The sequence below is a fragment of the Balaenoptera physalus genome, assembly GCF_965194825.1.
Source record: "Balaenoptera physalus genome assembly, chromosome: 8".
Lineage (NCBI taxonomy): Eukaryota > Metazoa > Chordata > Mammalia > Artiodactyla > Balaenopteridae > Balaenoptera > Balaenoptera physalus.
Genome location: NC_138887.1, coordinates 118,565,566 through 118,592,814, shown reverse-complemented (window position 1 = coordinate 118,592,814; position 27,249 = coordinate 118,565,566). Strand labels below are relative to the sequence as shown.

At 59.8% G+C, this 27,249-nt stretch overlaps 2 protein-coding genes across 5 annotated transcripts; one reads left to right on the top strand and one right to left on the bottom strand.

Annotated features, from left to right (window-relative positions):
- Positions 1-639: 639 nt before the first annotated feature.
- ABCB8 (ATP binding cassette subfamily B member 8) lies at positions 640-17,585 on the bottom strand. 4 transcript variants are annotated; one of them, XM_082471466.1, is made up of 16 exons: positions 17,302-17,500; positions 13,080-13,392; positions 12,589-12,744; positions 12,418-12,512; positions 12,163-12,268; positions 11,129-11,290; positions 10,943-11,028; positions 10,720-10,817; positions 10,178-10,283; positions 6,906-6,939; positions 6,566-6,702; positions 6,277-6,371; positions 5,998-6,131; positions 5,140-5,287; positions 3,482-3,732; positions 640-2,804 (listed from the first exon to the last, which is right to left on the bottom strand). In XM_082471466.1, exons 1-16 carry the CDS (start codon positions 17,394-17,396, stop codon positions 2,679-2,681), a joined length of 2,142 nt encoding a protein of 713 aa, XP_082327592.1. In that variant the 5' UTR covers positions 17,397-17,500; the 3' UTR covers positions 640-2,678. The 4 variants fall into 4 exon arrangements, 3 of the variants coding, with proteins under 3 accessions (XP_082327592.1, XP_082327593.1, XP_082327594.1); XM_082471467.1 differs by lacking the exon at positions 10,720-10,817 and having other exon boundaries at positions 5,140-5,385; positions 17,302-17,582; XR_014266343.1 differs by lacking the exons at positions 640-2,804; positions 10,720-10,817 and having other exon boundaries at positions 3,591-3,732; positions 17,302-17,576.
- Positions 17,586-17,718: 133 nt separating this feature from the next.
- ATG9B (autophagy related 9B) lies at positions 17,719-27,225 on the top strand. The gene is given in 14 exon segments (XM_082471496.1): positions 17,719-20,296; positions 20,423-20,466; positions 20,469-20,476; positions 20,620-20,676; positions 20,863-21,024; positions 21,548-21,689; positions 23,225-23,979; positions 24,146-24,299; positions 24,479-24,658; positions 25,377-25,613; positions 25,779-25,912; positions 26,093-26,189; positions 26,763-26,883; positions 26,967-27,225. Coding segments are annotated over 14 exon segments (2,760 nt in total). The 5' UTR covers positions 17,719-19,758; the 3' UTR covers positions 27,098-27,225.
- The last annotated feature ends 24 nt before the right edge of the window (positions 27,226-27,249 follow it).

Sequence of the window (27,249 nt, the reverse complement as noted above, 5' to 3'; positions counted from 1 at the left end):
GACACTGCCCCCAAACCGGCTGGAGTGCCCTGGTCCACAGTGCCTAGCACAGCATGGCAACACTGGCCTTGAGGGGGCAGAGCCGGGGCATTTGACTGACGATGCGGAGGAGACGCTGGGTCGGGCGGGGGAGGACTCCCAGAGGCTAGAGCGGACATCTCCAAAAGGCAGAGCTGCCGTCCGCAAGGCCTCAAGCGGGACTCGGGTGTCTTGCTAATCCAAGGTACAAGGGACGGGAGGCAGCTGCTGAGCGCTGCAGCTGTCGCGGAGGACTGTCAGGGCTGCTCCTTGCTGGCGTCAAGCCCTGCGTTTGGTTAAACGCTCACCTGCCCCCGTGGAGCTGGGAGTTGCACTGCAGGCCTGAGAGAAAGCAGATTTATCTCCACTAATTTATTTACTGCAATTTATTTCTACTCCGTGTCCTTCCACAAAGCATTACAGGCGAGGGTCCACGGGCTCTCGGCAGTGAGTGGAACGTAGTTCGCCAACTGACCATGATCACGTCGCGCTGTGATCGCCTGGCCTCCTGTCCGTCCTCCTGATGAGACCGCCGCAGGTCTCAAGGGGGCAGGGATGTCCTCATCCCCCCCACCCCGGCAGACGGGGCGGCACACAGCAGGTGCTTAATGAACACACACCTTGAAGGAGTGAATAACATGGTTTATTGCACAGATGTCACCAGCTTCTGAGGCTAAGTACTTTACCACCGATTATTCTAATTAAACTAAAAGAAGCTCTCGAAATTAAGCACAGCTAGGTTTACGATCCGCGTGGAATAGCTGCAGGAGCCAAGGTTGAGGTTAAGGCTACACAGCAAGTGTGCAGCTGACCACAGGGCCTTCCAGCTCAGGGCTCGCCATGGATCTCACTACTTCCCTAAAGAGGGGATGCGGGGGGGGCAGGATTTGGAGAGGCCACTCTGCAGAGGTAAGGAGAGACCTAGAATCTGGTGTCAGGAGACATCTGGGTGGCTGGAGGCTGCGGCTGGTGCTGGTAGAGCACGAGCTGGCCTCGGCCGGGAGGGGCCAGGCAGGCCAGTGTGGACTTGGCCGGGGAGTTGAGGCCTGCCCTTGGCTGCCCTCACTAGGGAGGCGTTTAGTGGCAAAGCAACCCGGAGCTAGCCCGTGCTCTGCTTCCCGGGCCGAGCCTGCCCTTGGGTGCGACCTCTCATCAGTAAGAAAACAGGGCATCAAACCAGGGTGGCTTTGGCCCTGGGATATTTAGGGATATTTCCCTAAAGTAGCACCTGGTCCTAAACCACACCCAGAAGAGGCTGTGGGGACTCTCACCCCAGCTCCTGCACTCACACCTGAGCCGCTGCAGCCTCCTCCAGGCTGGCCTCCAGCCACAGCTGCCCCTGCACCTCCTGCCAACCCCTGAAACATGGCATCGTCCTTCTATGCCACGGGATAAATCCAAAAGGTCTGGCTGGCCTTGAAGGTCCAGCACGGGCGGCCCCTCTTCCTCAAGCCAGGGCGCAGGACTCACGATGGGGTCCTCAGCCCAGACGTGGCTGTGAAGGGGGAAGGTTTCCTGGTGGGACGTGACACGAGCAGAACCAAGGCAGGAGGCGTGCCCGGTTCTAGGAGCTGACCAGGGCTGGGGGCAAACCCTGGCTGCTCTTAGGTCCCCAGAAGCGGACAAAGGTCCAGCCCCACCCCATTCACAGCTTTGGAGTCACAGGCTTGTGCCACCCGGGCAGCTGGCCTATCCTCTTTCAAAGTGAGGCTCTGGTCCCACCTGCTCCAGGGAGCCTCTCTGACCACGCCGGGAGGCTGGTCCGGCAGTGACTGCTGCCTGTCGGACTGATTTTGTACTGTCAGCCCAAGGAGCTTAGCACCAGCTGCTCCTTAGTGGTGTGGTGACTGTTAGCACTGAATGTCCCCCGTGGCTGGAGTTTGGGGTGCATGTCCTCTTCTGTCCCTTTCAGAGGTAAGTGTCCTCACATAGAGGGTGGCGGTCCACAATCTCACCAGGTGATGGGCTCGAGGCGCACGGGGCCGGGGCAGAACCTCTTGTGGATCAGACCACAGCTGCCCGCCCCACACCCCTCCCCAAAAGCCAGGGGGCCTGTTAGGCACCCGTCCCGTTTAGACGGGGGGAGGGCAAAATCTAGAGAAAGGACTAGGACTGTGTAAAGGAGCAAGGAGAAGGAAGGGAAGTTGTTCCCAAGATGTGGGCTGAGGGTTTGAAGGGTTGGCTCAGCGGGTGGGCGCCTTCTCGCAGGGCCCCGAGAGGCCTGTCGGGAGTCAGTGGAGGAGGCTGAGGTCCTGGTGCGGGTGTGGGACGAATCCTGGGGTGAGTCCCTGCTCCCACCCCCGATGCTGACTTGTGAAAATTCCCTGCAGCTGCGGCCTGCACACCTTTAGCCTGTCGGGTACAGGGGGAGACTCGGCAGGGTTGGGAGAGGGGTCGGGGAGGGCTTGGCAGAGGAAGGGAACAGAGCAGGGGCCCGCTGTGCAGCCCAAGGACTCTCAGCTCTGGCAGGAGGGGTGCAGCAGCAGGAGAAGCGCGCCCAACCTCCTCCCAGCCCGGCGCCTGGCCCGGCTTTCGCTGCGAGCAGGGGGAGCAATGGCCCCCACCCCAGCGTGCTGGCCCTCCTGGGGGCTCGGTCCCCGGGATCCCCCCCGAGCTGGGCCCTGGCCCTGGGCACGGATGCTCGGCGGTGACCAGACCTCTCAGGACTTGGGGTGCTGCTTCCCGGGGCCCCTGGGCGTCTCCGGAGGCGGGGCATCTAGGGCCTGTCTCCGGATGAGCTCCGAATAGAGCCTGCCCTTCTTTAGGAGCTCCTCATGGGTCCCCACCTGGAGAGAGGAAGGAGGGCAGACGGTCACCCCAACCCAGCTCGGAGTTCAGAGCCCTCGGAGGGCCAGCTTCTCATGAGCCGTTGGGCACGGCTTCGCCTAAGCCACTGTCAGTCCTGAGGAGAGTGTGAAACCAAAGCACAGCTGATTGCGGATCGCCACTGGCGCATCTGCATTTGTCAGCTTAGCTGGATCGTGGAAGAGCATCTGGGTGCCCCTGTCTTTCTTACAGGGCCCAGTGCGAGTGGCCAGGGGGGCTGTGAGCCGGGCCCCATACAGCCCCCGAGCCCTGCTGCAGGCCCAGCCTCTGGGGTGCTGCTCCTGCCTGGGCCCTGATCAGGGTCCCTGGTGCGGCCTCTTCTGTGCCTCAGCCCCTGGGCCCCTCCCGCAGCAGCGAACGCCTCTCCGAGAACTTTCCCCTTTGACCCTGGGAGCCACGCTGCAGCTCTACTCACCGCCCCGCCCCAGGGGACAGAGAAAGAAGCTGGGGCCCCGAGAGGCCAGGGCTTATCTAAGGGCAGAACTCCTGAATCCACACGGGTCCTGCTTTCAGACTATGAGCCCCAGGCCCAGGGCCAGGCCAGACCCTCACACAGCCCGGCTGAGCCACCCATTCCGCTGTGTCTGTGGCTGAAGCCGTGCCAGACCACCGCCCTGCTCCTGGGGCCCCAGCTGACCTCGCAGACCCGGCCGTGGGCCAGGACGACGATCTGGTGGGCCCCACGCACGGTGCTGAGCCGGTGGGCGATGACCAGCACGGTGCGGCCGGCGCTGGCGCGGTCCAGGGCCTCCTGCACAAGCCTCTCAGACTCCGAGTCCAGTGCGCTGGTCGCCTCATCCAGGATCAGCACTGAGGGCTGCTTGATGAGGGCTCGGGCGATGGCCAGGCGCTGCTTCTGGCCACCAGACAGGGTTGCACCCCGCTCGCCTGGGGAGGAAGGGGATAGGGCGGGGGCCTGAAGTGGCGCTCAGCTCTGCACTTGGGGGCGGCCCTGCAGATGGTCACCGGGGCCGCCTGGCACTTCCCATCTGGCCCCTCAGGGCCCTGCCCTGGCCCCGTGCGCATTCGTCCTGCCTCTCTGAGGGCAGGGGTGACGCCTGGCAGCAACCCAATCCCGTATCCCCGTGCAAACGTGCACACGCGCTCACACGATGACAGGGGTCGCGCACGCAACGGGGCTCAGTGATGCCCAGAGGTGTCGCTGGGCTCCACCCACGCACCAGGGCAGGGGCTCGGAGCCATGACGGGCCTGGGTCCCATCCCCCGCCCTGGCCCGGCAGCGCTAGCCGCCTTCTCCTGGCCTCTGGGGTCTCTGCTGCTGTGGGGACATCCAGGATCCAGATGTGACTCCTGTGGTGGGGTAGGGGGTGGCAGAACAGTGGGATTCAAAACCCACCCGGGCATTCTGGGAAGACCATATCTGGGGTCCAAAATGCCCACAGAGAACAGCAGAGGTGGCAGTGTGGTTGCCAAAAAGAGCCTCAGGTGACTCTGCAGTCACAGAGCGGGAGGGCAGGCTGCAGCCCCGGACAAGCCCGCGAGTGCACTGGGTCGGGGGTACAAGGAGCGTGCCCGAGAGGAGTGGGCCCGGCTCCCAGTCAGGGCGGGGTCCACAGGAATCCGAGCAGTGAGTAACACGGGACACGAAGGACGGCTACCCACAGAGGGGGCACCACTCGGAAGGCTAAGCTCAGCCAGACTCAGGACTAGGTTTCGAGAAGAGTTGAGAACCTTGGATATGCCTGTGCCGTGAGATATGCTGGAACATTCTGCAACAGAGCCAAGAGACTCTGGACGATAAACATGAGCCCACAGGCTGAAAAAAAAGACCTCTGAGATGAACACACAAAGTGCAAGCCGCACTATGAAGACTCCAGCGTGATGCTACAGTGTTGCAATGTTCCAGAACCACCAGAGCCCTCTTCTGGGTAAGTCCTAAGACAGACTTGCTCAACCAAATCCATCCCTATGGATAACCAGGGGGAGCACCTTTCGTTGAAGGATAAAAGGATACAGAAGGATAAACAATTACAAGGAGGTAACACCCCCTTGCTTCTGGTCAGGTCTTGGGAGCTGACGTGGTGAGCTCTGAAGAGTCCCCACGTCACGGAGCACTTGTGCCCCTGCCCTCCGTCACGCTCCCGTCCCTGCAGCCTGCTTGTGCCTGAACTGCATGGGCCCCGTCTCCCCTGTCCCCACAGAGTCGTCTCTGACCCACTCGGCCATGGTTGTTGTCTGGTCTTCCCCGATGCCGTGACTGTGTTCCTGCCCCCCGGATCCCAGCCTTGCACGTGGGCCCCGCGGACCCCAGCAGGATGCTTTCTCTGAACTCACCCACGACGGTGTTGTAGCCCTCGGGGAAGCTGGTGATGAACTCATGTGCGCTGGCTTCCCGGGCAGCTGCGTAAACCTCTTCGTCAGAGGCGTCCAGCTTCCCGAAACGGATGTTCTCCATGATCGTTGTTCCGAACAGGACTGGCTCCTGGGGGTGGGAGGTGGAGGGTCCATCGGAAACATTGATTTTGCCCTGAACCCCTGAGGGGCGCATCAGGAGAGGCTGTTTCGGCCAGAACAGGACCACTTGGAGGGCAGGTAGGGGCAGTTCAAAGTTACAGGTCAAACACAGACAGAGAGGTCCATCAAAGGGGGGAGAAGCCGAGCTCCTGCATGGCACGGAGCCCCTCGGGAAGGGGAGCGGGAAGGCGGCTGGGAGAGCAAGGCCAGCTGGCCCGGCAGGGTCCCCCCTCTCTGGGGAGATGGGCAGGGAAGGGTTTTACAATTTGGCTTTCTCCTGCCAAAAGGGCGCCCTCTATCCACACTTGGGGGGTGGGGGGAGGTGGACCCTCGCTGGGAAAGCAGTGGGGCTGAGAGCTTCAGAGCGGGGCTGCGGGGCCTTGCTTAGTGGGTGGGTGAGCCACCAGCAGTGCCCGGCAACACCGTGTGGTGTCCAGACCTTTTGGACACCACAGAACCCAGGGATCCTAAAACGGCAACCCCATTTCCACCTGCTTAGACCTTTTACGTTGAGGAACAGAGTTCCAAGGGCAGAGCTGCAGTCGCTGGGACCCCAGTGAATGCTGGGGACCAGTGAAAGAGAGCCAGCTCGCCCCCCAGTGCCCCCAGGAGGGCAGCAGGTGACGGGGCTGGGAAGGGGAAGGGGCCCAGGCCGCAGGGACTGAGAGAAGCAGGCACCTGGCTGATGAAGCCGATGACCTGACCCCGGAGCCAGGAGGGGTCGAGGGTGCGCAGGTCCTGCCCATCCAGCGTCACCGTGCCCGCCGTGGGGTCGTAGAAGCGCTCCAGCAGGGAAGCCACAGTGGTCTTTCCTGGAGGTTCGGGAGGGGGCATGGGTTTCTGGAGTGTGTTCCGGGAGAGGGACGCCCCCGGTGGCAGTGGAGGGGCCCCTCCTTCCACACTGAGTGGCTCCCACAGGGAGAAGTCACAGGTGGGAGGGTGGCGGGCTCCTCTTACCTCCCCCGGACTGGCCCACCAGGGCCACGATCTTGCCCGGGGGCAGCGTGAGGGTGAAGTCTCTGAGCACGTGGAAGCCAGGGCGGCAGGGGTAGCTGGGAGGAGCCAAGAGACCCTCAGTCAGACCGGGTTCCCGGCCCCTTGTTGCCCGGGTCCCTCCCAAAGTCTCCCTGCACCCCCGAGGGGGGCTTACTTAGAGGGAGACATTGACCCACAGGTCCCCAGACAGGCTCCCTCTCCCGCCCTCAACCCGGAGAGAACTACCCCTGCGCCCACCACTGATGCTGACCTGAAGCAGACGTTGTGAAAGGTGATGGAGCCGCGCAGGTGCTCCCTGGGGATGCAGTGGCCCCCGGACAGCGGGATGCACGGGCTCAGGGTCATGTACTCGAAGACCCGGGTGCCTGCACTGAGCCCCCGCACCACCTGGGGAGGGGGGTTAAAGTCTGCGTGAGGGAGGCATGGGGTCCCAGGGAATGGGCAGCATCTTCTGGACTCCCACTTGGCGGCGGGGGAGGGGCTTGTGTATCCCCTCCGCCCGACACCCGATTCCCACGGCACACAAGTGACGGGACTCCAGCCCAGGTGCTGTGTCCACATCCTTGGACCCACCCAACTCTGCCACTCACCTGACCAAACAGGACAGAGAGGTTGGCCATGGACCTGCGAGTAAAAGAGGAGCGTTGAAAGAGGGGGACGAGGAGAGCCTGAGAGAAGGCGGGCCGGTGCCAGAGGGGCAGGTCTGGGTCTCAGCCACGTGGGGGACGTGTTGGGTGAGGCGAGGAAACGGGCGGCTGGAAGCCAAACGCAGAGGTAATTCCCGAAACCTGGGGCCTTAGGAGCCCCGGGATCCGGCACCCCTCGGGAGGTCACCTGGCAAGTAACTTCCCCTTTCAGAGCCACGTTCCCTCCTGCCCCGGATGCGGCTGACAGTCATCAGCTACCTGATGGCCGGGCTCCAGGGAGGAAACAGGGAAGGCAGGCGCAGGGCGCAGGGCGCAGGGCGCAGTGGGGCTGGACTCCACGCTGCCCGCAGCCTGCAGGGAGGGGCTGTGAGGCCCACCAAGGGGGTCAGACCTAGCGCTGTCCACTCCCGGGGGAAGCAAGGGCTAATGAAGGTGGAAAAAACCATGTTACTCTTTCTAGAGAAAGAAGGAAACAGAAGACATTGGACCACAGGGGGAACTCTGGGGGGACCCCAGACAAAATTCCCTCAAGACATGTCATCACGGGCTCCGCCCTGTGTGAGTGGGGAGGGGGGGGGGCAAGTGTCTATCTGTCCAGACGGTGGGTCGCCTCCTCGTCGCCGTGCGGGGCTGCCGGCTGCTGGGAGGAAGGTGAGTCACTGCTCCTGAGTCACCAGCCCCCGGCTTAGTCACGGGCCAGGCCAGCCCGTGACTGTGCGTCTCCGATTGTGCATGCGGGTTCTTCTCGAAGAGAAGAGGCAAGACTGACTCCCCAGGATCTCACTTCTCCCAGCACCGGGGGTGGGGGAGGGGGGAGGAGCCCGCAAGGAACGGGCCCGGAGAACCTCCCGAGAAGGAAGAGGCAGGACAGCAAGTTAGTCTGCGCCTGAGGCCTGTGGCTGGGGAAGCCGCCCCACCTAGCACCTAGCAGCCTGCGAGACAGGCTTTCTGAAATCTGTGACACAGCTCTGCCAACTGGCTAGGCAGTGCAGCGGGGAGGAGAGGAAAGGGTCTGGTCGCAGGCCATAAAGGGGAGGGGGCCCAGGGCAAGGCGCGTCTGAGGGAGCGGGGCCAGGCCTGGGACGGATGGCTGCCCTCCGCCGGGGGAGGCTTTCTGCCCCTGCCCCGTGGAGCACGGTGGGGTGACCGTGAAGGGAGCCAGTGGTGTTCGTCCAGGTCAGCACGGGGGGAGGGGCAGCAGGGGGCGGCCCAAGTTCCACCTCAGTACAGCCAGACCCTCTTAGTGCCAAGGCCACCAGGGATCAGTTCCTGGGCCTCCGGGAAGGAGGGGTGAGGCTGCCCAGGACCAGAGAGGGTCTGAATGGGCCCAGATTAGGAAGCACTGAGCAGACACGGGTGGCATCTGGTCTCTGGGGAATGCTGGGTCTGGGGCTGAGAAAGGGAGTCTTTTCTACCTGCCTGCCTCCGGCTTAGCGCCATTCTGCCCAGGACAATAATAAGAAGGCCGATGGTGAGGGATTCTGGAAGAAACGGCTGACACTGACACAGGTGGTAAGACACGGGGCAGAGCCACGACACGACGACCATCGGCATTGGGAATGACGAGCAAGGGACCCAGAGGGGCATCTGAGCTGACGTTCTATCTTCTGGACGTGGTTGGCCGGTAACCCAGGTCTTCACTCTTCAATTATTTATTCTATCATATTTACTGTCATTGTTTATCTAACGTGTATTTATGTTTTATGTGTTTTGGTATATGGGGGGGAAACAGTGAGGAGAAACAGCGGAAGAAGCTGCTAGGAACTTAGCTTGGAAGGGACAGGAGAGGGGAGGAGGCCTGCCCTGGGCACTTGTGTGGCAGAGCCAGCGGGGAGCTCTGGTGCCTGCGGGCAGACGGGGCCGGTGGAGCCGTGGACACGGTGAGCCAGCAGGGTGGGACCTGCAGGGGAAGGTCAGGCAGAGGGTGGGAGGCCAGCTCTTAAAAAGCGTGTCAAAGGTGGCCTATCCATACATGGAGTCCTATTCAGCCTCAAAAAGGAAGGCAGTTCTGACACCTGCTCCAACGTGGCTCAACCTGGGCGAGGTCATGCTCAGTGAAATACGCCCGTCACAAGGGGACAGATACCGTATGATCCCACCTAGATGAGGACCTAGAGCAGACAGATTCAGAGACAGAAAGCAGAATGTGGGTTGCCTGGGGCCGCGGGAGGCGGGGAGGGGGGTTCTATAGGTGCAGCATTAAAGTTTTGCAAAATGAAGACATTCTGAAGATGGATAGTGGTGATGACTGCACAATGATGCGAGTGTATATAACGCTACTAAACTGTGTACTTAGGAACTTCCCTGGTGGTCCAGTGGTTAAGATTCTGTGCTTCCACTGTAGGGGATGCAGGTTCGATCCCTGGTCAGGGAACTAAGATCCTGCACGCCATGTGGCATGGCCAAAAAAAAAAAAAAAACCACCAAAAACTGTGTACTTAAACACAGTTAAGAAGGTAAATTCTGTTATGTGTATTTTACAAAAAATTTTTTTAAAAGCCTTGGGGGATTTCCCTGGTGGCACAGTGGTTAAGAATCCGCCTGCCAATGCAGGGGACACGGGTTCTAGCCCTGGTCTGGGAAGATCCCACATGCCACGGAGCAACTAAGTCTGTGCGCCACAACTACTGAGCCTGCGCTCTAGAGCCTGTGAGCCACAACTACTGAGCCTGCGTGCCGCAACTACTGAAGCCCACGCGCCTAGAGCCCATGCTCCACAACAAGAGAAGCCACAGCAATGAGAAGCCTGTGAACCGCAACTAAGAGTAGCTCCCACTCAGCAATGAAAACCCAACGCAGCCACAAAAAAAAAAAAAAAAAAAAAAAGGCTTGGGACTTCCCCGGCGGTCCAGTGGTTAAGACTCCGTGCTTCCACTGCAGGGGGCACAGGTTTGTTTGATCCCTGGTCGGGGGACTAAGATCTCGCATGTCATGCGGTGTGGCCGAAAAAAAGAAAAGAAAAAAGAAAAAAAAAAGGCTCATCGAAGAACTGTCTGGAAGGTGAAGATGGCAACTGCGTTTCTAAGTGTACGGTCAGCGAGTTAGGATGCAGGGGCTGCTGGGAGCCCCGAGCGGGCTCTGGACGAAGGCAGGGGCTCCCCATCCCCAGCCCTGAGCTTCGCCGGGGGACCCGGTAGCTGTCCCCGCAGCAGACTGGCACCCCCAGCCCCTGGCCCAGCTGGGCCCCTTAGGAAAGGGAACGGCCCCACACTCACCTCTGCACTGTCTGCGAGGCCACCAGGAAGGACATGAGGTCTCCCCCCGTCAGCTGCTGTCCGGCCACGAGGGAGCCCCCAATAAACAGGGTGCCCAAGACCATGCCTGAGTGGGGCAAGGACAGGGGTTCAAGGAGGAAGCAGTGGAGGGCAGAGGACAGAGCCTGGCCCACGTGTTGGTCCCCTCTGGCAGTCCCTGCGGTGCTCCCAGCTGACTGGAATTTAGGTAAGTCACTTGACTGGTCTCTGCCTCTGTCTTGTCATCTGGCAACGAGTGGGTTGGGGGCACCTCCATGGCTCCCTCGGGGGCGGCCCAGCAGCGCGCTGTACACGGCTCGGCTGTGACACTGGGCCTCCCTGCCCACTGCCTGCCGGCGACAGCAGCCTCCGTAGACCAGCTGAATGGCCCTCGAGAGACATGTGAAGGACCTCGGGCAGGTGGAGAGCTGCCCGTCGCCCGCCCTGCTGGGACCCGTCCTTCGCTCCTCCGAGCTCAGCCCAAGCCACAGCCCAGGTCCCCCGGCGGGTCCTCGCTCACTCACAGTTGAAGGCGATACTGGAGAGCCCCTGGAACAAGGCGATGCCTCTGCCCAGCTCCTCCGCCTTACAGCGGGACCCCCCCAGCTCCGCTCCATAGAGTCTGCGACAGAAGCCGAGCCCAGCCCTCAGGAAGCAGGCAGGCTGGGACGCGGGGCGGGGGGAGGTGCATCTGGGGAGGCCGCCCCCCTGCCACCGCTCTGGGCTCCACCCCTGCCCGGCACTCACTCCTCTTCCCGCTGCTCCATGGCGAAGGCTCGCACGGTCCGGACGTTGCCCAGGGCCTCATCTGCCACAGCCGTTGCCCTGGCGACCTGCGAGGCGTCCAGGAGTCAGGGAGCCAGGATGGAGACAGGGAGGGGTGACAGAGGAGTACAGGGCAGAGAGGAGGAGGACGGGCGGGAATTCTGGTACCTGCTCCTGACACTGGCGAGACAATTTTCTGAGAGCTGAGCCCATCAGGGTGCCGGCGCCCATCAGGGCAGGCGTGGCCACCATCAGCAGCAGGGTGAGGCGCGTGGAGAGCATGGACAGGGTCACCAGGCAGCCGGCCACCTGCGTGCAGCTTCGCAGCCCCTGGGGAGTGGAGAGGAAGGCTGTCTGGCATCAGCAACGTGATGTGGGGGGCTTAGCAAGAGTCAGCTGGCTACAGCTAGCTCTCCACTCACAAGGCCAAGGCCATAGGTCCGACCCCCGGGAGGCCAACTGACAGTCCACTGGTCACAGAGCGTAACCCCTTCCTGATGAGCTGGCATGAAGGGGCGGGGTGAGAATGCCTGCAGACCAAGGCGTCCTCCCCCTGGACAAATCCCACTTTCATTCTCTTCTGCTCTAGAAACTGAACAGAAAGAGAATCGCCTGGGGAATTCCCTGGCCGTCCAGTGGTTAGGACTTGGTGCTTTCACTGTGGGGCTCGGGTTCAACCCCTGGTCGGGGAACTAAGATCCCACAAGCTATGAGGCGCGGCCAAAAAATAAAAAAAGAGAGAATTGCCTGGTGATGCCGCCCAGGGACGGCTAGGGGTCAGTGACAACGTGGGGGGAAGAGGAGAGGACATCAGGAATAGAGCAGAAAGCCATCGCTCCCTCTCCTGTCAGCGTGCCAGGCATTCCGGGGGCAAGGTGGTGATTCTGCTCTGGGCAAGCTGGGTCAGGAAAGGCTCTTGTCTGAGCCTTCCTTCTTGGGAAGGTTTTCCAGGGAGGTAGGATTTCAGAACAGGAGAGAAACAGCCTGTCCTGACCTTGGACGCTGCCGTGGCTCCTCCCTGCTGTGAACTTCCCTCTTCCCTCACCCACACCCTCACCAGACAGCAGGCTTCTCGCTTCGGGGTGAGCCTGGGCGCAGGGCCCAAGGGTGGGGCGGGGCGGGGGCTGGGCAAGACCGGCCTGCTGCATCCGCACTAGGGAGCGTGCGCGTGTGAGGGAGCGTGGGGGGACCTGGGCGCTGACCTGGGAGATGACGAGTTTGAAGGATGATTTAAACTCCTGCACGTCAGTCGTCAATCGGCTTACCAGCTGCCCTGTCTTTTTAGCATCGAAGAAAGCAATGTCTTGTCTGGCGGTGGGACACGGGGGCAGCGGGTGGGGGAGAAGAGGGAGACACGACCTCAGGATGAGGCCCCGCCCCTAGACATTCACCCAGAGCCCCCGAGGGCCCCTTGGTCCCTGCCACCACTGCACCCCATGGCCCGAGGCTGGAAGTACCGGAGCAGGTTGCTGAAGAGGGCCCTCCGCATGTCCGCGGCCACGCGCTCGCCGACGCGGGACAGCAGCACCAGGTACCCGAAGGTCAGCAGGCCCTGGAAGAGAGGCCAGGCTCTGAGGGGCGCCCGCGCGGCTCCTCTGGCGGCCCCCGGGCCCTCCCTTCTGCTGTACCTGGAGGCCGTAGAGGATGAGCAGGTGGGTGCCAAGGCTCCGGGACTCCGTCAGGAAGCTGCCCACGTGGTCCCTCGTGTACTTGGCCACGACCTCCACCAGCTGACCCAGCAGCAGTGGGATGTGCACGTTCACCAGTGCTGCGCCCAGTGCCAGCTTCGGGGGTGGGAGACAGATGTCTACAGGGGGACCGTGCTCTTCCCTACCCCTGGCCCTTCCTCTCCCACTACTGCCCATGCTCTGGGGGCTCCTGTGTCTCTCGGAGAGTTAAAGCCCAGCTGCCAGCCCCCGGGGACCCCTGGACCCTGTTCACCCAGCTGCCCTGTGCAGGTCCTCCTGGTGACCCCCAGCACTGCTGCTTCCCGAGGTCTCCTCTGAGATTCGGCCAGGCAGGAAAGCTGTCCCTAGGCGGCTCTGGCTGGGGCTTCCGTGAACCCCTGGCTGGATTCTTCCCTGTCCCTGGCGTGGGGTGGGGCGGGAGAAGACCTCACCACAACGGCTGCCCCCAGGACCAGCAGATGGGGGCGTAGAAACTGCCAGAAGAGCTTCCAGTTGAAGCGGGGCTCCACGACACCGGGTCCGGAGCGGGCCGGAGGGGCCGCTTCTGCCTCACAGAGGGCCACAAGGCCGCGGCGGGGGCACTTACTCAGGACCACGGGGCCCAGCAGGACTCCCCCAACCCAGTGCCAGGCAGAGGGGCTGCGGCCGGGAGCTGGGGGGGCCCGAGGGAGGCGGGCCCGGAGCTGGGCCCGCAGCCGGGCCACGGCCCTGAGGAGGCAGGAGCTGGGGCGGCCATCGCAGGACCTGCAGGGAGAGAACGGCACTGGCGGCCCTCAGCTGAACAACAAAGCGGCCGAGCTCTCGGCTCCGCCCTCTGGAGAGCAGCAGCCCCTCTCCCGACGGCCCACCCTGCCCTTCTCAGGGTGGCTCTTAAGCAACCTCGGTTTCTGAGATGAACACGCCCGGTGGAAAGCAATCGAGTGGTAAAGGTGTTCTCCCTGGCTCGTCTCTCAGACGGCGGGCCCTAGCCAGTGACCATCTCCAGCCCCTGCTCTCAGAATCACAGGACCTCAGAGCTGGACGGCGCTCCTCTTACAGTGGAGAACACAGAAGTTCCCAGTGAATGCAGCTCAGAGCGGGACAGTGCCCCCCGCCTCGCCAAGTCATCAGTCCGCTCTGTTTGATCCTCACATCCCTGGGAGGGAGATGCCAGTATTCTCACTTGATAGATGAAAAAATCCTGCAGGGCTGAGAGCTGAAATCATTTGTCCCCAAGCAACAGAACTAGGACAAGAGAGGAACCCTGCTGTCTGACTCCAGAGTCCAGACTCATCCTCTGCTGCCATGTGTGATGAGCCCAGGGTTATGTGTGGCAGGGCCAGGACTGGACCCAAGTCTCTGACCACTGGTCGGAAGCTTATTACATATCCCATCGCCCTGTCTCCTTCCTGGCCTTGAGTGCTTATGTGACAACGCAAGGAAGGAAAGGGTGACAGACTCCCTCTCTGTCAGCTGAAGGAAGAAAAAGAAATAAAATCCAAATAACGTATCTTGTCATCTTGGATAGGCCAAGATCACCCCTTTCCTGCAGTTTCGGTACCTGTAGATGGCAACGTAGGGCCGCCAGCCTACTGTGCACCAGTGCTCTGCTCTGAGGAACAGAAAGAGGAGGCGAACAGTACAGACCAAGTAACTACCCTGTGGTAGTTAAGCTTTAGTGTGTGTGTGGATACAAACAACTAACGACAAAGCTTGCTGAGGCTGGAGGGTGGGGGTGGGGTGGGGGGAGTCATTACCGTCCTTTTTTTTTTTTTTAATTAATTAATTAAATTTTTTTTGGCTGTGTTGGGTCTTTGTTTCTGTGCGAGGGCTTTCTCTAGTTGCGGCAAGCGGGGGCCACTCTTCATCGCGGTGCGCGGGCCTCTCACTATCGCGGCCTCTCTTGTTGCGGAGCATAGGCTCCAGACGCGCAGGCTCAGTAGTTGTGGCTCACGGGGCCAGTTGCTCCGCGGCATGTGGGATCTTCCCAGACCCGGGCTTGAACCCGTGTCGCCTACACTGGCAGGCAGATTCTTAACCACTGCGCCACCAGGGAAGCCCATTTACCGTCCTTTTAAAACACCTGGGCTTGAGAGGGCAACAAGGACTATAATCATAATTGCATTTTTTTTAATTTAAAAAAATTTTTTTTAAAATTTATTTATTTAATTTATTTTTGGCTGTGTTGGGTCTTCACTGCTGCGAGCGAGGGCTACTCTTCCTTGCAGTGCGCGGGCTTCTCACTGCAGTGGCTTCTCTTGTTGCAGAACACAGGCTCTAGGTGCGCGGGCTTCAGTAGTTGTGGCACGCGGGCTCAGCAGTTGTGGCTCACGGGCTTAGCTGCTCCGCAGCATGTGGGATCTTCCCGGACCAGGGATTGAACCCGTGGCCCCTGCATTGGCAGGCAGATTCTTAACCACTGCACCACCAGGGAAGTCCCCATAATTGCATTTTAAAGATCATAGCAGAGCAGAGTGAGCTGGAGAAGGACAGGAGTGGCTATAGGGAGGGCTGTTAGAAGCATAAATTATCTGGCCAAGAGTATATGGTAGGACGATCAAAGATCCAAATGAGATTATTGATGAAGAGAGGCTTTTAAAAAACAAATAGATGAAAGGTTTCTTCTTTACTATGATGGTCTTTCATATTTCCAGACCCTCCTAACTGCACACTCCATCTCATCCTTCCTTGTTTCAGGGAGGCCTTGGCTTCTTGCCACCTCTATGTTACACCTCCCCCGACCCCATCCACCTGCCTGTCTTCCACTGTGTACTTTATATCTATCCAAAATATAAACGGAGAAGCTCAATGTCTTTCTGCCCTGTGTATATGCCCCTCTTCCCCATTAGACCATATATTCCTTGACGGCGGGAAGCCCTATCTTATTCACCCCTGTATCCCCAGCACTTAGCAGAGCTCTTAGCAGAACATATCAGTGTTCAGCGAATGGTTATGTTTGTTGAGCACATGCTCTCATTAGAAATGCAGAACAATCTGCCCTGACTCGCTGCTGCAGCGTTTGCAAGGTTTTAGACTTACTGTGGATAACAGTAACAAATATGTTTTACGTTGCGATCCAGCACAACGTCACAGAAAACTGAAATGCTTCACGAAACAATACTTCCTCTCATTTTGTTTTGGCTGTCCTGTGCGGCTTGCGGGTTCTTAGTTTCCCCACCAAGGATTAAACCCGGGCCCCGGCAGCGAAAGCGCCAAGTCCTAACCACTGGACCACCAGGGAATTCCCTCCCTAATTTTTAAAATTAATTGATTCATTTATTTTTGGCTGCATTGGGTCTTCGTTGCTGTGTGTGGGCTTTCTCTAGCTGAGGCGAGCGGGGGGTTACTCTTCCTTGTGCTGCGCAGGCTTCTCATTGAGGTGGCTTCTCTTGTTGCGGAGCATGCGCTCTAGGCGTGTGGGCTTTAGGAGTTGTGGCACGTGGGCTCAGTAGTTGTAGCTCATGGGCTCTAGAGTGCAGGCTCAGTAACTGTGGTGCAGGGGCTTAGTTGCTCCGCGGCATGTGGGATCTTTCCGGACCAGGGATCGAACCCATATCTCCTGCATTGGCAGGCGGATTCTTAACCACTGCGCCACCAGAGAAGTCCCCCTACTTTGTTTTTAACATGTATTCCATTATATTCACTTTTAAATGATTCAGACTCACTAAATTCACTTTATGATCTATTGTGTTGTGACCTGACGTTTTAAAAACACTACTCTATGAACACACAAATACTAAAACATTGTTTGATGTCTTTACTGGAGTTTCGCTCTAGTTAAAAAACATCGACACCCTTACTCTTTTCCTAAGGACTGTTTTCAAGCCTTTTAATAATTTACCATGGCCACTTTCCAACTTTTCTCATCTTCTCCAAACTAAGGTCTAAGCAGTGCTTGGTCACTGCCAAGAACTGGCGGATTACTTCCCAGCACCGGTACTTCTAACTGCAGCTCCGCCCATCTCGCCCTCCATCAGTCAGATGGGTTTTCCAAAGGACACAAGTCCACATCCACCCGCCCCTGCGAATCTGCTGCCTGCCTGGCTCTCGGGTTCTTCACTCCAGGATTAGAAAGGAATCAGTCGCTTCTCATAAAGCATTTACAGCGGAGTGGCAGTTTCAGGGTACATGTTCGTTTCCCACCTGTGTCTTTCTCTTGAGACCAACGTGTGTAGACCATACAAGAACACATACATACGCGTTACCAAATTGACTATATCTGCTGAAAGTATCCCGATTTAGGAACCATTTTTGTTCAGTTCACACTGAATCTTTGGAACAACAGCAATACTAAATGTCTCTGGACACTAATAATTTTTGCCCACATCGCCAGACCAATTCCAAGAACGAGCACTGGGGCCGGAAACGGGGGCCCGACACCTGTGCAGCACGGCGCCCGCTGGTGGGGAGGAGACCTAGCGTGGTCACCGGCCAGAGCGCCCCCTCCGTCCAGCCCACGCGCAGATACAGACGCGCCGAGTCTCCTGCTGGCACCTGGGTCTCCCTGTAAATAATTGAGGCCAATCCCCGGGGGAGTGACATTCAACCCCGGGCCGGGCCGGCCTACAACTCCCAGCAGGCCTTGCGCGAGCCCGGGACTCCATCTCCCGGCGGTCCCCACGCCCAGCCGGCGGCTCAATGGCCCGCGCTCCCAGTAGGTTTGTCCCTTTTTACCTGACGGCCGAGAATGTCTGGAAGCGAAGGGGTAGTAGCGGCTTGCCTGGGACGGGGCTACCCCGAATCCCGACCCGAAATAAGTGCACCAACATGGTGGGGGGAGAACAGGAGCAGCCGGCAACGGCAGCTTCACCCTTACTCCACTGACGGTTCCATGTTGGCTCCGGTCCCCATCCCGACAACCCCCTCGCGACTCGGCGATGATTGGTGGAAAGAAGCATCAATTTCATTGCAAGCTGTGATTGGAGAAAACCTTGTTAGCCCCCCTTCTGGAACTGTGATTGCAGAGAGCCGCCTGTCTCCCGCCCCCAGTTCCGGGCGGGCCCTGCCGTGAGCCGGCCGTCCGAGTCGGCTATGGGGTGACGTTTTGAGAGTGTGCAGAGTGCGTTCCCCCGCCCTGGGGTATCCATAGTAACGCGTCAGCTGCTGACCTCCGGGTCATTCTCTTATGGGTGCTCCCGGCGGACTCTAGATGTTCCGGAGTCTCCAGGGAGTGTAGACCGCTGGTTCTGGGCGACTGAGGGACAAAAATCTTTTGGAGTTTTTTCAAAACATGTGCACGTGCTTTGCCACCCACCCCGCTCTCCTAGGCGAGTCAGAGCTCCGGGGACGGCAGCCACATATATTTGGGGGGAAAAAAACCCTGGTGATTCTGATAAGCTGCCCCTACTCAATGGTTTAGAACCGCTGGCGCGACCCTAGATCCATCTCTCCCACAGATGCCTTCCTACCGCAGTTAGGCTGACTGTGCCTGAAGCTGCCACCGCACAGCTCTTACACCTCTGTTTCGCTCTTAGTTATTTCTTCTGTGTAATTACTTGTTTGCATAGCTGCCTCCCCACTGGGCTGTGACTTCCTTTTGGGTAGTGGCTCTGTCTCATTTATCCGTCCCCTCCTTCCCCTCCAAATGCCTGGCAGGGAAAAGTGTCCTTAATAATAAATTGACGTGAATTGGGGCCGGTGGTAGGGAGGCTGTTCATCGATGAATCTGGAGTGAAACTGGGTAGGAAAACGTGTCAGGATTAGTCTGAGGTTGGGCTGGGTGAGAAGGCTGTATGGGAGGGTCCTAAAGTGAGTATGGTGGAATATCAGGGTGAGTGAGGTTGGGGAGAGACCAGAGGAAACCCCACATATCTGATTTTGACAGATGTCTCAGAGAGATCATGGGAATTTCCTAGCCCCTCTGCAGTGTGGGATTCCATTTTGGGCACCAGGAGTCTTGTTTTCATAGCTCTGCCTCCTGCTCGGGAATAAAGCTATGCAAGTCCTGAGCTACTATGACAATTCCCCTCCCAGGAAGGAAGCACAGGTTCCTCCTCTAAGTTCCTCCCGTGGGCAATCTGGGATGTACCCTGTTCCTCTGTCTCCATGTCTTGGACACTGGTCCCTACATCAGCACTTGGGCTTAAGCCCTGGAGGCCCTGACACCTGGGTGGCTGAGTCAGCACCTCAGGAATGGACTTCAGTAGGAAACCTGATGATTCAGGGCCTCAGGAATGGCATTGGACAAGCCACCATACCAGATGCCTGGGCCTCCGCCTCCTCCTTGAGGTGGCAACAAGGAACTCAACTCAGCTCATCCCTGGGGCATCCAAATTACCTGCCCTTCCAAATTCCAGACCTTCAGCTGCCCTCTGCTGGGTCAGCCCTGATGCTTCTCAGGGGGCCCCCAAAACTGGATCAGAACTTGGTAGAGAGGGTTTCAAGAGGATAAATAAGTAAACATAATAGAGCTTCTGAGGAACCCCACTTTCCTACTGTGAAAGCTCCAAGAACCACCTCACATCCAAAATAATTGCCTCTCCTCTCTTCACTTGCTCCTTCTCCTCAGTTTCCCCCACCCTGGCTGCAAAGTCAGACAGTCTCCCCTTTTCCATTCCTTAGCACTGTCGTACAAGCAAAACGTGTAGCCTTTTTCATTTTCTTTTTTTCTTTTTGTTTTTGGTCTTAAAGTGTTTCTCTGTTGATCACTCTGTGTGTGTGTATATAGGGAGGGGAGATAAGTTGTTTTGTTTTTTTCTGAGATAAGGTTTTAAGAAACTAAAGCTGTGTATCTTGGCCCCATAGCCCTATAGTCCTCACTAGGATTCTTTCTGTCTTTGTTCTTGGCTGCTGCTCTCTGGCCTCCCTGCTTTAAGTCCGCGGGGGGTCTGAAGGTGGGACCGTGGGGATCTCCTTCCATCTGCTGCTTGTCTGCTCCTGCCTCTCAAGGTACTGCCCTGCCAGGCATGGAGGTGGGGCCCTAAGAGGTTTGGCCGCAGGTTGCCCTGGAAGGGGTGTGAGTGGTCGGACTGGTGACTGCGAGTTGGGACGCCTGAGGCCTCCCCCAGCTGAGTCACCGGGCTGTTGTTGTCACCGTGCTGGTTGTTGAAATCCCCGCTCAGCAACGCAGACCTCTTCGGAACTAGCAGCAGCTCCCATCCTTCCAAGCTTTCAGGAGATGCCGCTGGCCTGATGGTGAGGCAAATGGGCGGGGGGTGGGGTGGGGTGCGGACCAGGGGGCAGCTGGGGCGGTGGGGAGACCTGGGGCGTGGATCCGTGCCCCTCCTCCCCGTGCCACTGCCTCCTCTTCCTCCTCCTCCGGGTCGGGGACCTGGGGGAGGGAGGGTCTCCATCTTCTCTCTGGCCCCTGCCCCTCACACAAAAAGCACCCCTTCCTCAGCTCCTTCTTCAGCCCCGGGGCCCCCCTTCCCAGCGGTGCAGGCCCCAGGGGCTTCTCAGCCTCGCTCTAGTACTCTCCCCACTCCCGCTACCCCCGCCACGCAGCCCCGGCCCGCAATGACGCCCATCTCTGCTCCCCCTTCCTGGGGGTCCCACTCTGCCCCTCCCCCACGCCGATGCCCCCAGGACCCTCCTGGGCTGCGGATAGGCCCTCTGGTCCCTGAGCAGGTTTATGAGCGGTTGGATGACTGTGATCCTGAGGGGTCCCAAGATTCAGCCCTCCATGGGGAGGAACAGCAGCCCCTGCTTCATGTGCCTGAAGGGCTCCGAGGTGAGCGGGCGGGTGTGGGGCTGGGGAGGGCCTCAGGGCTCCAGAGTGTCCCCCGGGCTGGGCCTCTGGCAGAGGCTTGAGGGCACGGAGTCAGGGGAGTCCCAACGCTCTCCCCTCTGTGCCCAGGCTCCTGGCACCACGTCCAGAACCTGGACAGCTTCTTCACCAAGATATCCTTTTGTGCTCTGCCTGGCAGAAGGGGCACGGGAGGCAGGGAGACAGGGGTGTAGTGGGTTGGGGACTTGGGGGCTGAGGAGTCGGCGTCCTCAGGAAAGGCCCATCATGCCGTAGGCTTAATTCTTGACACCCTGCCACATCTACAGCTACCACCAGAGGAGTGGCTTTGCCTGTATCCTGCTGGAGGATGTCTTCCAGCTGGGGTGAGATGCTTGTCCCAGACCCCAAGGTCTTCCCCTTGCTTCCTCAGCAGTGCCTGCTGAGTCCGCCAGCACCTTCCCAGGCAACCCAGGGGCTCAGCAGGATGGGTTAATCCGGGCGGGCCTGGAGGCTGGGGCAGGAGCCCTCCCAGCCCTCAGGCCTGACCACTGCACTCCCTCCTGTCCCAGACAATTCATTTTCATTGTCACCTTCACAACCTTCCTTCTTCGCTGCGTGGATTACAGCGTTCTCTTTGCCAACCAACCAAAAAACCGAACAAGACCTGGGTCGCTCCACAGCAAAGTGACCTTGTCAGATGCTATCCTACCCTCATCCCAGTGTGCCCAGCGGTGAGTGACAGCTGGTGGGGGAGGTGACGGGGGAGAGCAACCGACAAAAGCCTCCCCTCCTTTTGTTCCTTGGTCTAGATCAGCCATTCTCCAAGTTTTTAGTCTCAGGCCACCTTTAATACACTTAAAATTGATTGAGAACCCAACTCCCAAGAGCTTTTGTTTATGAGAATCCTATCTATATTTACCTTGTTAGAGATTAAAGCTGAGAACAGCTTTAAAACCTAAGAACGTACAAACACACATTCCATCGACTGTGACCGTGATGTCACGTAGCCTCTGGAAAAGGCCACTGTATACTCTTGGGAGAATGCGAATGAAAATGGCAGAAAACCTTAATATTATACGAAAAGTTTTGACTTTGCAGACACTCACAAGCGTCTGGGGACCCCCTAGGGCCCACACTTTGAGAACCACTGGCCTGGCTGGGTCCCCTCTCCAGGACCGCCATCGCTCCCCAAGCCAGGTCTCCCTTGCCATCGGGGCCCTACTTTCTCTCTCCTGTCTGCCCCACCCGGCACAGGATCCACTCCAGCTCCCTGCTGGTCTTCCTGCTCATCCTGGCTGCTGCCTTCTGGCTCTTCCAGCTGCTTCGCTCGGTCTGCAAACTCTTCAGCTACTGGGACATCCGGGTGTTTTACAGGGAGGCCCTGTGCATGCCCTCAGTGAGTTGGGTGAGCGTGTCTGTGGAGGGGTGCCATGTCAGGGGGCAGAGGATGGGAAGGAGTAAGGGGGCTGTACGGACAGAAGGATCCACTGGGAAGAGGGCAGAAGGCCTGAGTGACACCTACCCTTGGCCCCGAATAATGTTAGGAAGTGGGGTACCTCCCCTTAGAACACAAGGTCCTTACTGTTGTGGAGCGTAGTTGATGTAGATGGTTATGGAAGATGAGGTACAGTCACGTGCTTGTGGTCCAAACAATGGGTCTTTAGAGGGAGGGCAGTGACCTGACTTTACAGAGCAGGAGGAACTGGGGTTGGGCTGGGAAGGTTAGGAGGTGGGGAGGCATTCCAAACCCCAGGCAGGGGAAGCAATGAGCATCTTTGGGCAGCAGTAAGGAGACTGACCCACCAGCCTGCAACTGAGTGTTCAGGCCCCCGTCGGTGAGCCCACCCCGCTTTCTGGCCCCTGTTTGCAGGAAGCTACTTCGTCGGCCCCTTCACTGTCCCTGGTCACGCTTCGCTCTTTCCTCTCCGTCTTGCTCCTGCTCCTTCTGGCTCTGCACCCAAGTTCTTTCTTTAAGGCACAGCGCAAAGGCTACCTTCGGCAGCCGGCTCTCCTTGCTCCTCTCAGCAGTGCAGAGCCTTTTACACAGCCCTCCTGTGCAGCAAAGGGGAGAGGTTCTCGAAAGCCCACCTGAGTACGGAAGCACAGCCGTAGCACAGGGAAGAGCCGCGAGGGCTGGGGATGGAGGCAGGGAAGATCAGGAGCTGGACCACTGCTCCTCCAGGAGGTGCCTGACCCTTCTCTTTCTCCTTCCTTCTTTCCCCGCTTCCTTCCAGGGGAAAGGGAGACCCTGGGATGGACTGGAGAGGCTGGCCTGGAGGGACTTGACTAAGCTGGACTGGGGAGGCTGGGTGAAACTGGGTGAAAATGAGGTTTGCAGATGAGCTCCAAGTGAGATCTGACAGCCTCCACCCCAGATGGGGACACGGCCATTGTTTTGGGAAGGTTAATCCGATGGAGTGGGATGGGGCGGGGTGTGTGTGTGTGTGTCTCAAAGCATGCTGAGGTAAAAGTTTGGGGGCTTCTGGGCCCAGCGGGCTGGTACCCTAGGAACAGGCAAGAGACTGCCTTGTTACCTGCAGCTGTGATGTACCTTGTATGTGTAGGGCTGTGGGCATGGGGGGGGGGGGGTGGCGAGCGGTGGCCAGGAAAACCTGCTCTTAAGGAGCTGAGCTCAGATACTTGTAGAGTTTGGTTTATGAGCTGTTCCTGGGAAGCACATGACTCACGGCCTCAGGAGGGGCAGGGCCCTGAGGAACATAGTTCAGAAGGGGATGTGGGGAACTAAGAGGTGCCCCTTGTTGGTGGCAAGGCGAAGGGAGGGCGAGGGGGCAGAAAGCAAAAGGTGGCAGCTTTCGTGCCCGAGAGACACTGGGTGAGGACGGCGGGGATGCATCTCTGGTCACGGGGAGTTTGGGCATCGCCGTGGAGAGGAATCCAGGTGGCTGGCGCTCAGGCGTCCCCTCTCCGCAGGAGGAGCTCAGCTCGGTGCCCTGGGCAGAGGTGCAGTCCCGCCTCCTGGCGCTGCAGAGGAGCGGGGGGCTGTGCGTGCAGCCGAGGCCGCTGACGGAGCTGGACGTCCACCACCGCATCCTGCGCTACACCAACTACCAGGTGGCGCTGGCCAACAAGGGCCTGCTGCCGGCCCGCTGCGCCGTGCCCTGGGGAGGCAGCGCGGCCTTCCTCAGCCGCGGCCTGGCGCTCAACGTCGATCTGCTCCTCTTCCGCGGGCCCTTCTCGTTCTTCCGCGGCGGCTGGGAGCTGCCCGACGCCTACAAGCGCAGCGACCGGCGGGCCGCCCTGGCCGCGCGCTGGCGGCGCACGGTGCTGCTGCTGGCGGCCGTGAACCTGGCGCTGAGCCCGCTGGTGCTGGCCTGGCAGCTGCTGCACGCCTTCTACAGCCGCGCGGAGGTGCTGCGGCGCGAGTCCGGCGCGCTGGGGACGCGCCGCTGGTCTCGCCTGGCCCGCCTGCAGCTGCGCCACTTCAACGAGCTGCCGCACGAGCTGCGCGCGCGCCTGGCCCGCGCCTACTGCCCCGCCGCCGCCTTCCTGCGCGCCGCCGCGCCCCCCGCGCCCCTGCTCGCGCTGCTCGCCCGCCAGCTCCTCTTCTTCGCCGGCGCGCTCTTCGCCGCGCTGCTCGTGCTCACCGTCTACGACGAGGACGTGCTCTCCGTGGAGCACGTGCTCACCGCCATGACCGCGCTCGGGATCGTGGCCACCGTGGCCAGGTGCGATGGGGGGGAGATGTCCGGGGAGGGGGCATTCCTCTGTCCTGGGGCTGAGCCTCCCGCGCATCCCCTACCCCTCCCACCGCTAGTGGCCCCCCAGCCCTGCATCCCAGCCGCGCATCCTCTGAACGGCAGGCCCCTTCTCCACCCCGATCCCGCCTTCTAGGTCTTTCATTCCGGGTGAGCAGGGCCAAGGGCGTCCGCCGCAAATCCTGCTGCCGGCGGCCTTGGCGCACATACACTACCTCCCGGAGGAGACCGGCCCTGCCGGCAGGACCAGCGCTTACCGGCAGATGGCGCGGCTGTTGCAATACCGAGCGGTGAGGGTCACGCCCGTAGCGGGGCTGCGGAGGAGGCTTGGCTGCCCGCGGTGTCTGGGGACAAACGGGCTCAGGGCTGGCCCTCCCGGGCGTCGGGGAATGAGTGGGTTGGAGGTTTCCTGCTTGGCGAGTTTGGTTGCCCTCAGCAGCCCTTCCCAGCCTCACCCCTGCTTCCCCAGGTCTCCCTCGCGGAGGAGCTCCTGTCGCCTCTCCTCACCCCACTGTTTCTGCTCTTCTGGTTTCGCCCCCGCGCCTTGGAGATTATTGACTTTTTTCGTCACTTCACTGTAGATGTGGCCGGGGTTGGGGACATCTGTTCCTTTGCCCTTATGGATGTGAAGCGCCACGGCCACCCTCAGGTGAGAGCCTGACCCTGGCTGGGCGGGGCTGTGGTTTGGTAGGAGTTTGCTTGCCTCACTCAGAGCAGAGCTGGGTTCCACCCCCAGCTCCACTGCTTGCCACCTGTGACCTCGAGTTAGTCACTTCACTTCCCCTTAGGGCCCTCATTTGTCAAATGCAGACAATGACTAGCCAGTGCGTGGGACTGTTAGGACGATTACGTGAGGTGACGTGTGTAGAGCCCTGCCAGAGGTCCCAGCATGTCGTAACACCTGTAAACGGGAACGAAGACCATCAGAGAGGCCGAGAAACGTCTCGGTCAGTGGACGGGGCTGGCGTCAGGCCAGCCCTGGTATCCAGTGCGCACAGGTTTGGCAAAACACTGAGGTCACGCCCCATCCTAGTGCTGAGTCTGGACCCAGGTGCAGTTCTGCGGCTGTGTTTTTGGGTGGTCTTGAGCTAGTCCCCATTCTTTCCAGTTCACCTGGAAAGAAGGAATGGGGGGCTAGTGTCTCCCGTCCTGCCTACCCCAGGGGACACCCACTGCAGCTATAAAAGTGGTGTTCATGGGAGTTTCCCGGTGGCCTAGTGGTTAGGATTTGGTGCTTTCACTGCTAGGGCCCGGGTTCCATCCCTGGTAGGGGAACTGAGATCCCACAAGACACGTGGCGTGGCCAAAAAAAAAAAAAAAAAAAAAAGTGCTGTTGGCGGCACCTGAAGGACTGTGGTTGCTTTCAGTGGCTCTCGGAGGGACAGACGGAGGCTTCACTGTCAGAGCGTGCCGAGGACGGGAAGACTGAGCTCTCACTGATGAGGTTCTCCCTGCTTCATCCACAATGGTGCCCCCCAGGCCACAGCTCCAAGTTCCTGGGGCACCTTCGAGGCCGGGTGCAACAAGACGCGGCCGCCTGGGACGCCAGCTCGGTTCGCAGCCCCCCCAGCCCCGGGATCCTCAGCAACTCTGCCTCCCCTCTGGTGAGTCGAAGCCTGGCCTGCCCTGCTGCCCTCACCCCCCGGGCCCTCCCCTCCCTCTGCCTCACCTCTTGTATTAAGAGGCTTGACAGCCTGCTCTCCTGCCTTCCTTAGACCTCCGCCTCCCCTCCTGTCCTCTCTTCTGACCCTCACTTCTCTTGCGCGCAGCAGGAGGCCTTCCCGGCCAACCTCTCGATGCAGCCCCTCGGGCCCCCCCAGGACCTGAGCCCCATAGTCCCCTGCCCAGCTGCAGCCACGGCCAGCCTCCTGGCCTCCATTTCCCGAATGACCCAGGACTCAAGGTGAGGGGTGGGGGCCTGAGACGCAAGGAGCAGGGCTGGTGGGGCTGATCCTCCAGGAGAAGGGTGCAGGGGCATGGGGGGGGGGTGATCAGGAAGGGGAGGTGAAGCCTGGCCCTCCCTGGGGCATGTGGGGACCGGGGGACATGTCTTTTTTTTCATCCACTGTGCCCTCTGTTCTAGCTGTGTGTCCCCAGGAGGCACTGGGGGCCAGAAGCTGGCCCAGCTCCCAGAGCTTGCGTCTGCTGAGATGAGTCTGCACTCCATTTACCTGCACCAGGTGAGTAGAGGGGTGCCAGAAAGAGAAACGCGGGGAGAAAGCAGCTGAACAAAATGGAGAGTGTGGAGGGGCTGGAGTGTAAGGAATTACCCAACAGGAAAGAACACAGTTCAGAAGAGGGTGAGGGGAACTAAGAGGTGCCCCTTGTTGGTGACAAGGCGAAGGGAGGGCGTGGGGGCAGAAAGGGAAAGAAAGGTGGCAGGTTTTGTGCCCGAGGGACACTGGGCGAGGACGCGAGGACACGTGGGTGTTCGCACTCCTGTCCTATAATCCTCTTAACAGCCCCACCCACTGGCTAGTCTTTGTCCTCATTTGACAGATGAGGGCACTAAGGGGAAGTGAAGCGACCAGCTCGAGGTCACAGGTGGCAAGCAGTGGAGCTGGGGGTGGAACGCAGCTCTGCTTTGAGTGAGGCAAGCAAACTCCTACCAAACCACAACCCCGCACAGCCAGGGACAGGCTCTAAGCTGAGGGTGGGGGAGGAGATTTCAGCACCCTCTGCACCGAGCCTGGGGGCTGGGCCTCAGGCTGCAGGGCCGGAGGGAGCCCCTCATTCTCCTCCTTTCCGTTTAGCTCCATCGGCAGCAGCAGCAGGAACTGTGGGGCGAGGCTTCAGCCTCCTCCCTGTCCAGGCCCTGGTCCAGCCCGCCGCAGACACTCTCGCCGGAGGAGGAGAAGCCATCCTGGTCCAGTGGTGAGGCGCTCAGGGTGTGCGGGGGACAGACCCCGGGTGAACCGCAGGTATCATGGCACTGCCCAGCTGATGGCTTTTCTCACCGGGCTCCAGTCCTGCTTCCAGCCCCAGACAGCAGTGGAGAACCCAGAGGACCCGGAATCTGTTCCCTGGAGGGTTTCAGGAGCCCACAGACGCCCAGAAGGAGCCTGGCCAGGCCACTAGCACCGACTGAGAGGGCTGCTGACGCTCAGTATTGTCTAACGGGTGGAGGCGGGGCAATGAGTAGGACACTGGGTGGAGCCAGACTCGGAGGGATGGGAACAGTGGTGGGAATTTGGGGTGATGGGGACGGTCATCTCTGGAACCTAAACCCCTGGACTGCTT

Coding starts and splice junctions, on each gene's coding strand:
- ABCB8 (XM_082471467.1), bottom strand. CDS start 17,534: ATGAAATTGATGCTTCTTTCCACCAATCATCGCCGAGTCGCGAGGGGG. Junction 6,703..6,905: donor TCTCTGTCCTGTTTGGTCAG/GTGAGTGGCAGA, acceptor CCCCCTCCCCAG/GTGGTGCGGGGGCTCAGTGC. Junction 6,372..6,565: donor TTTCACAACGTCTGCTTCAG/GTCAGCATCAGT, acceptor GGCTCCTCCCAG/CTACCCCTGCCGCCCTGGCT.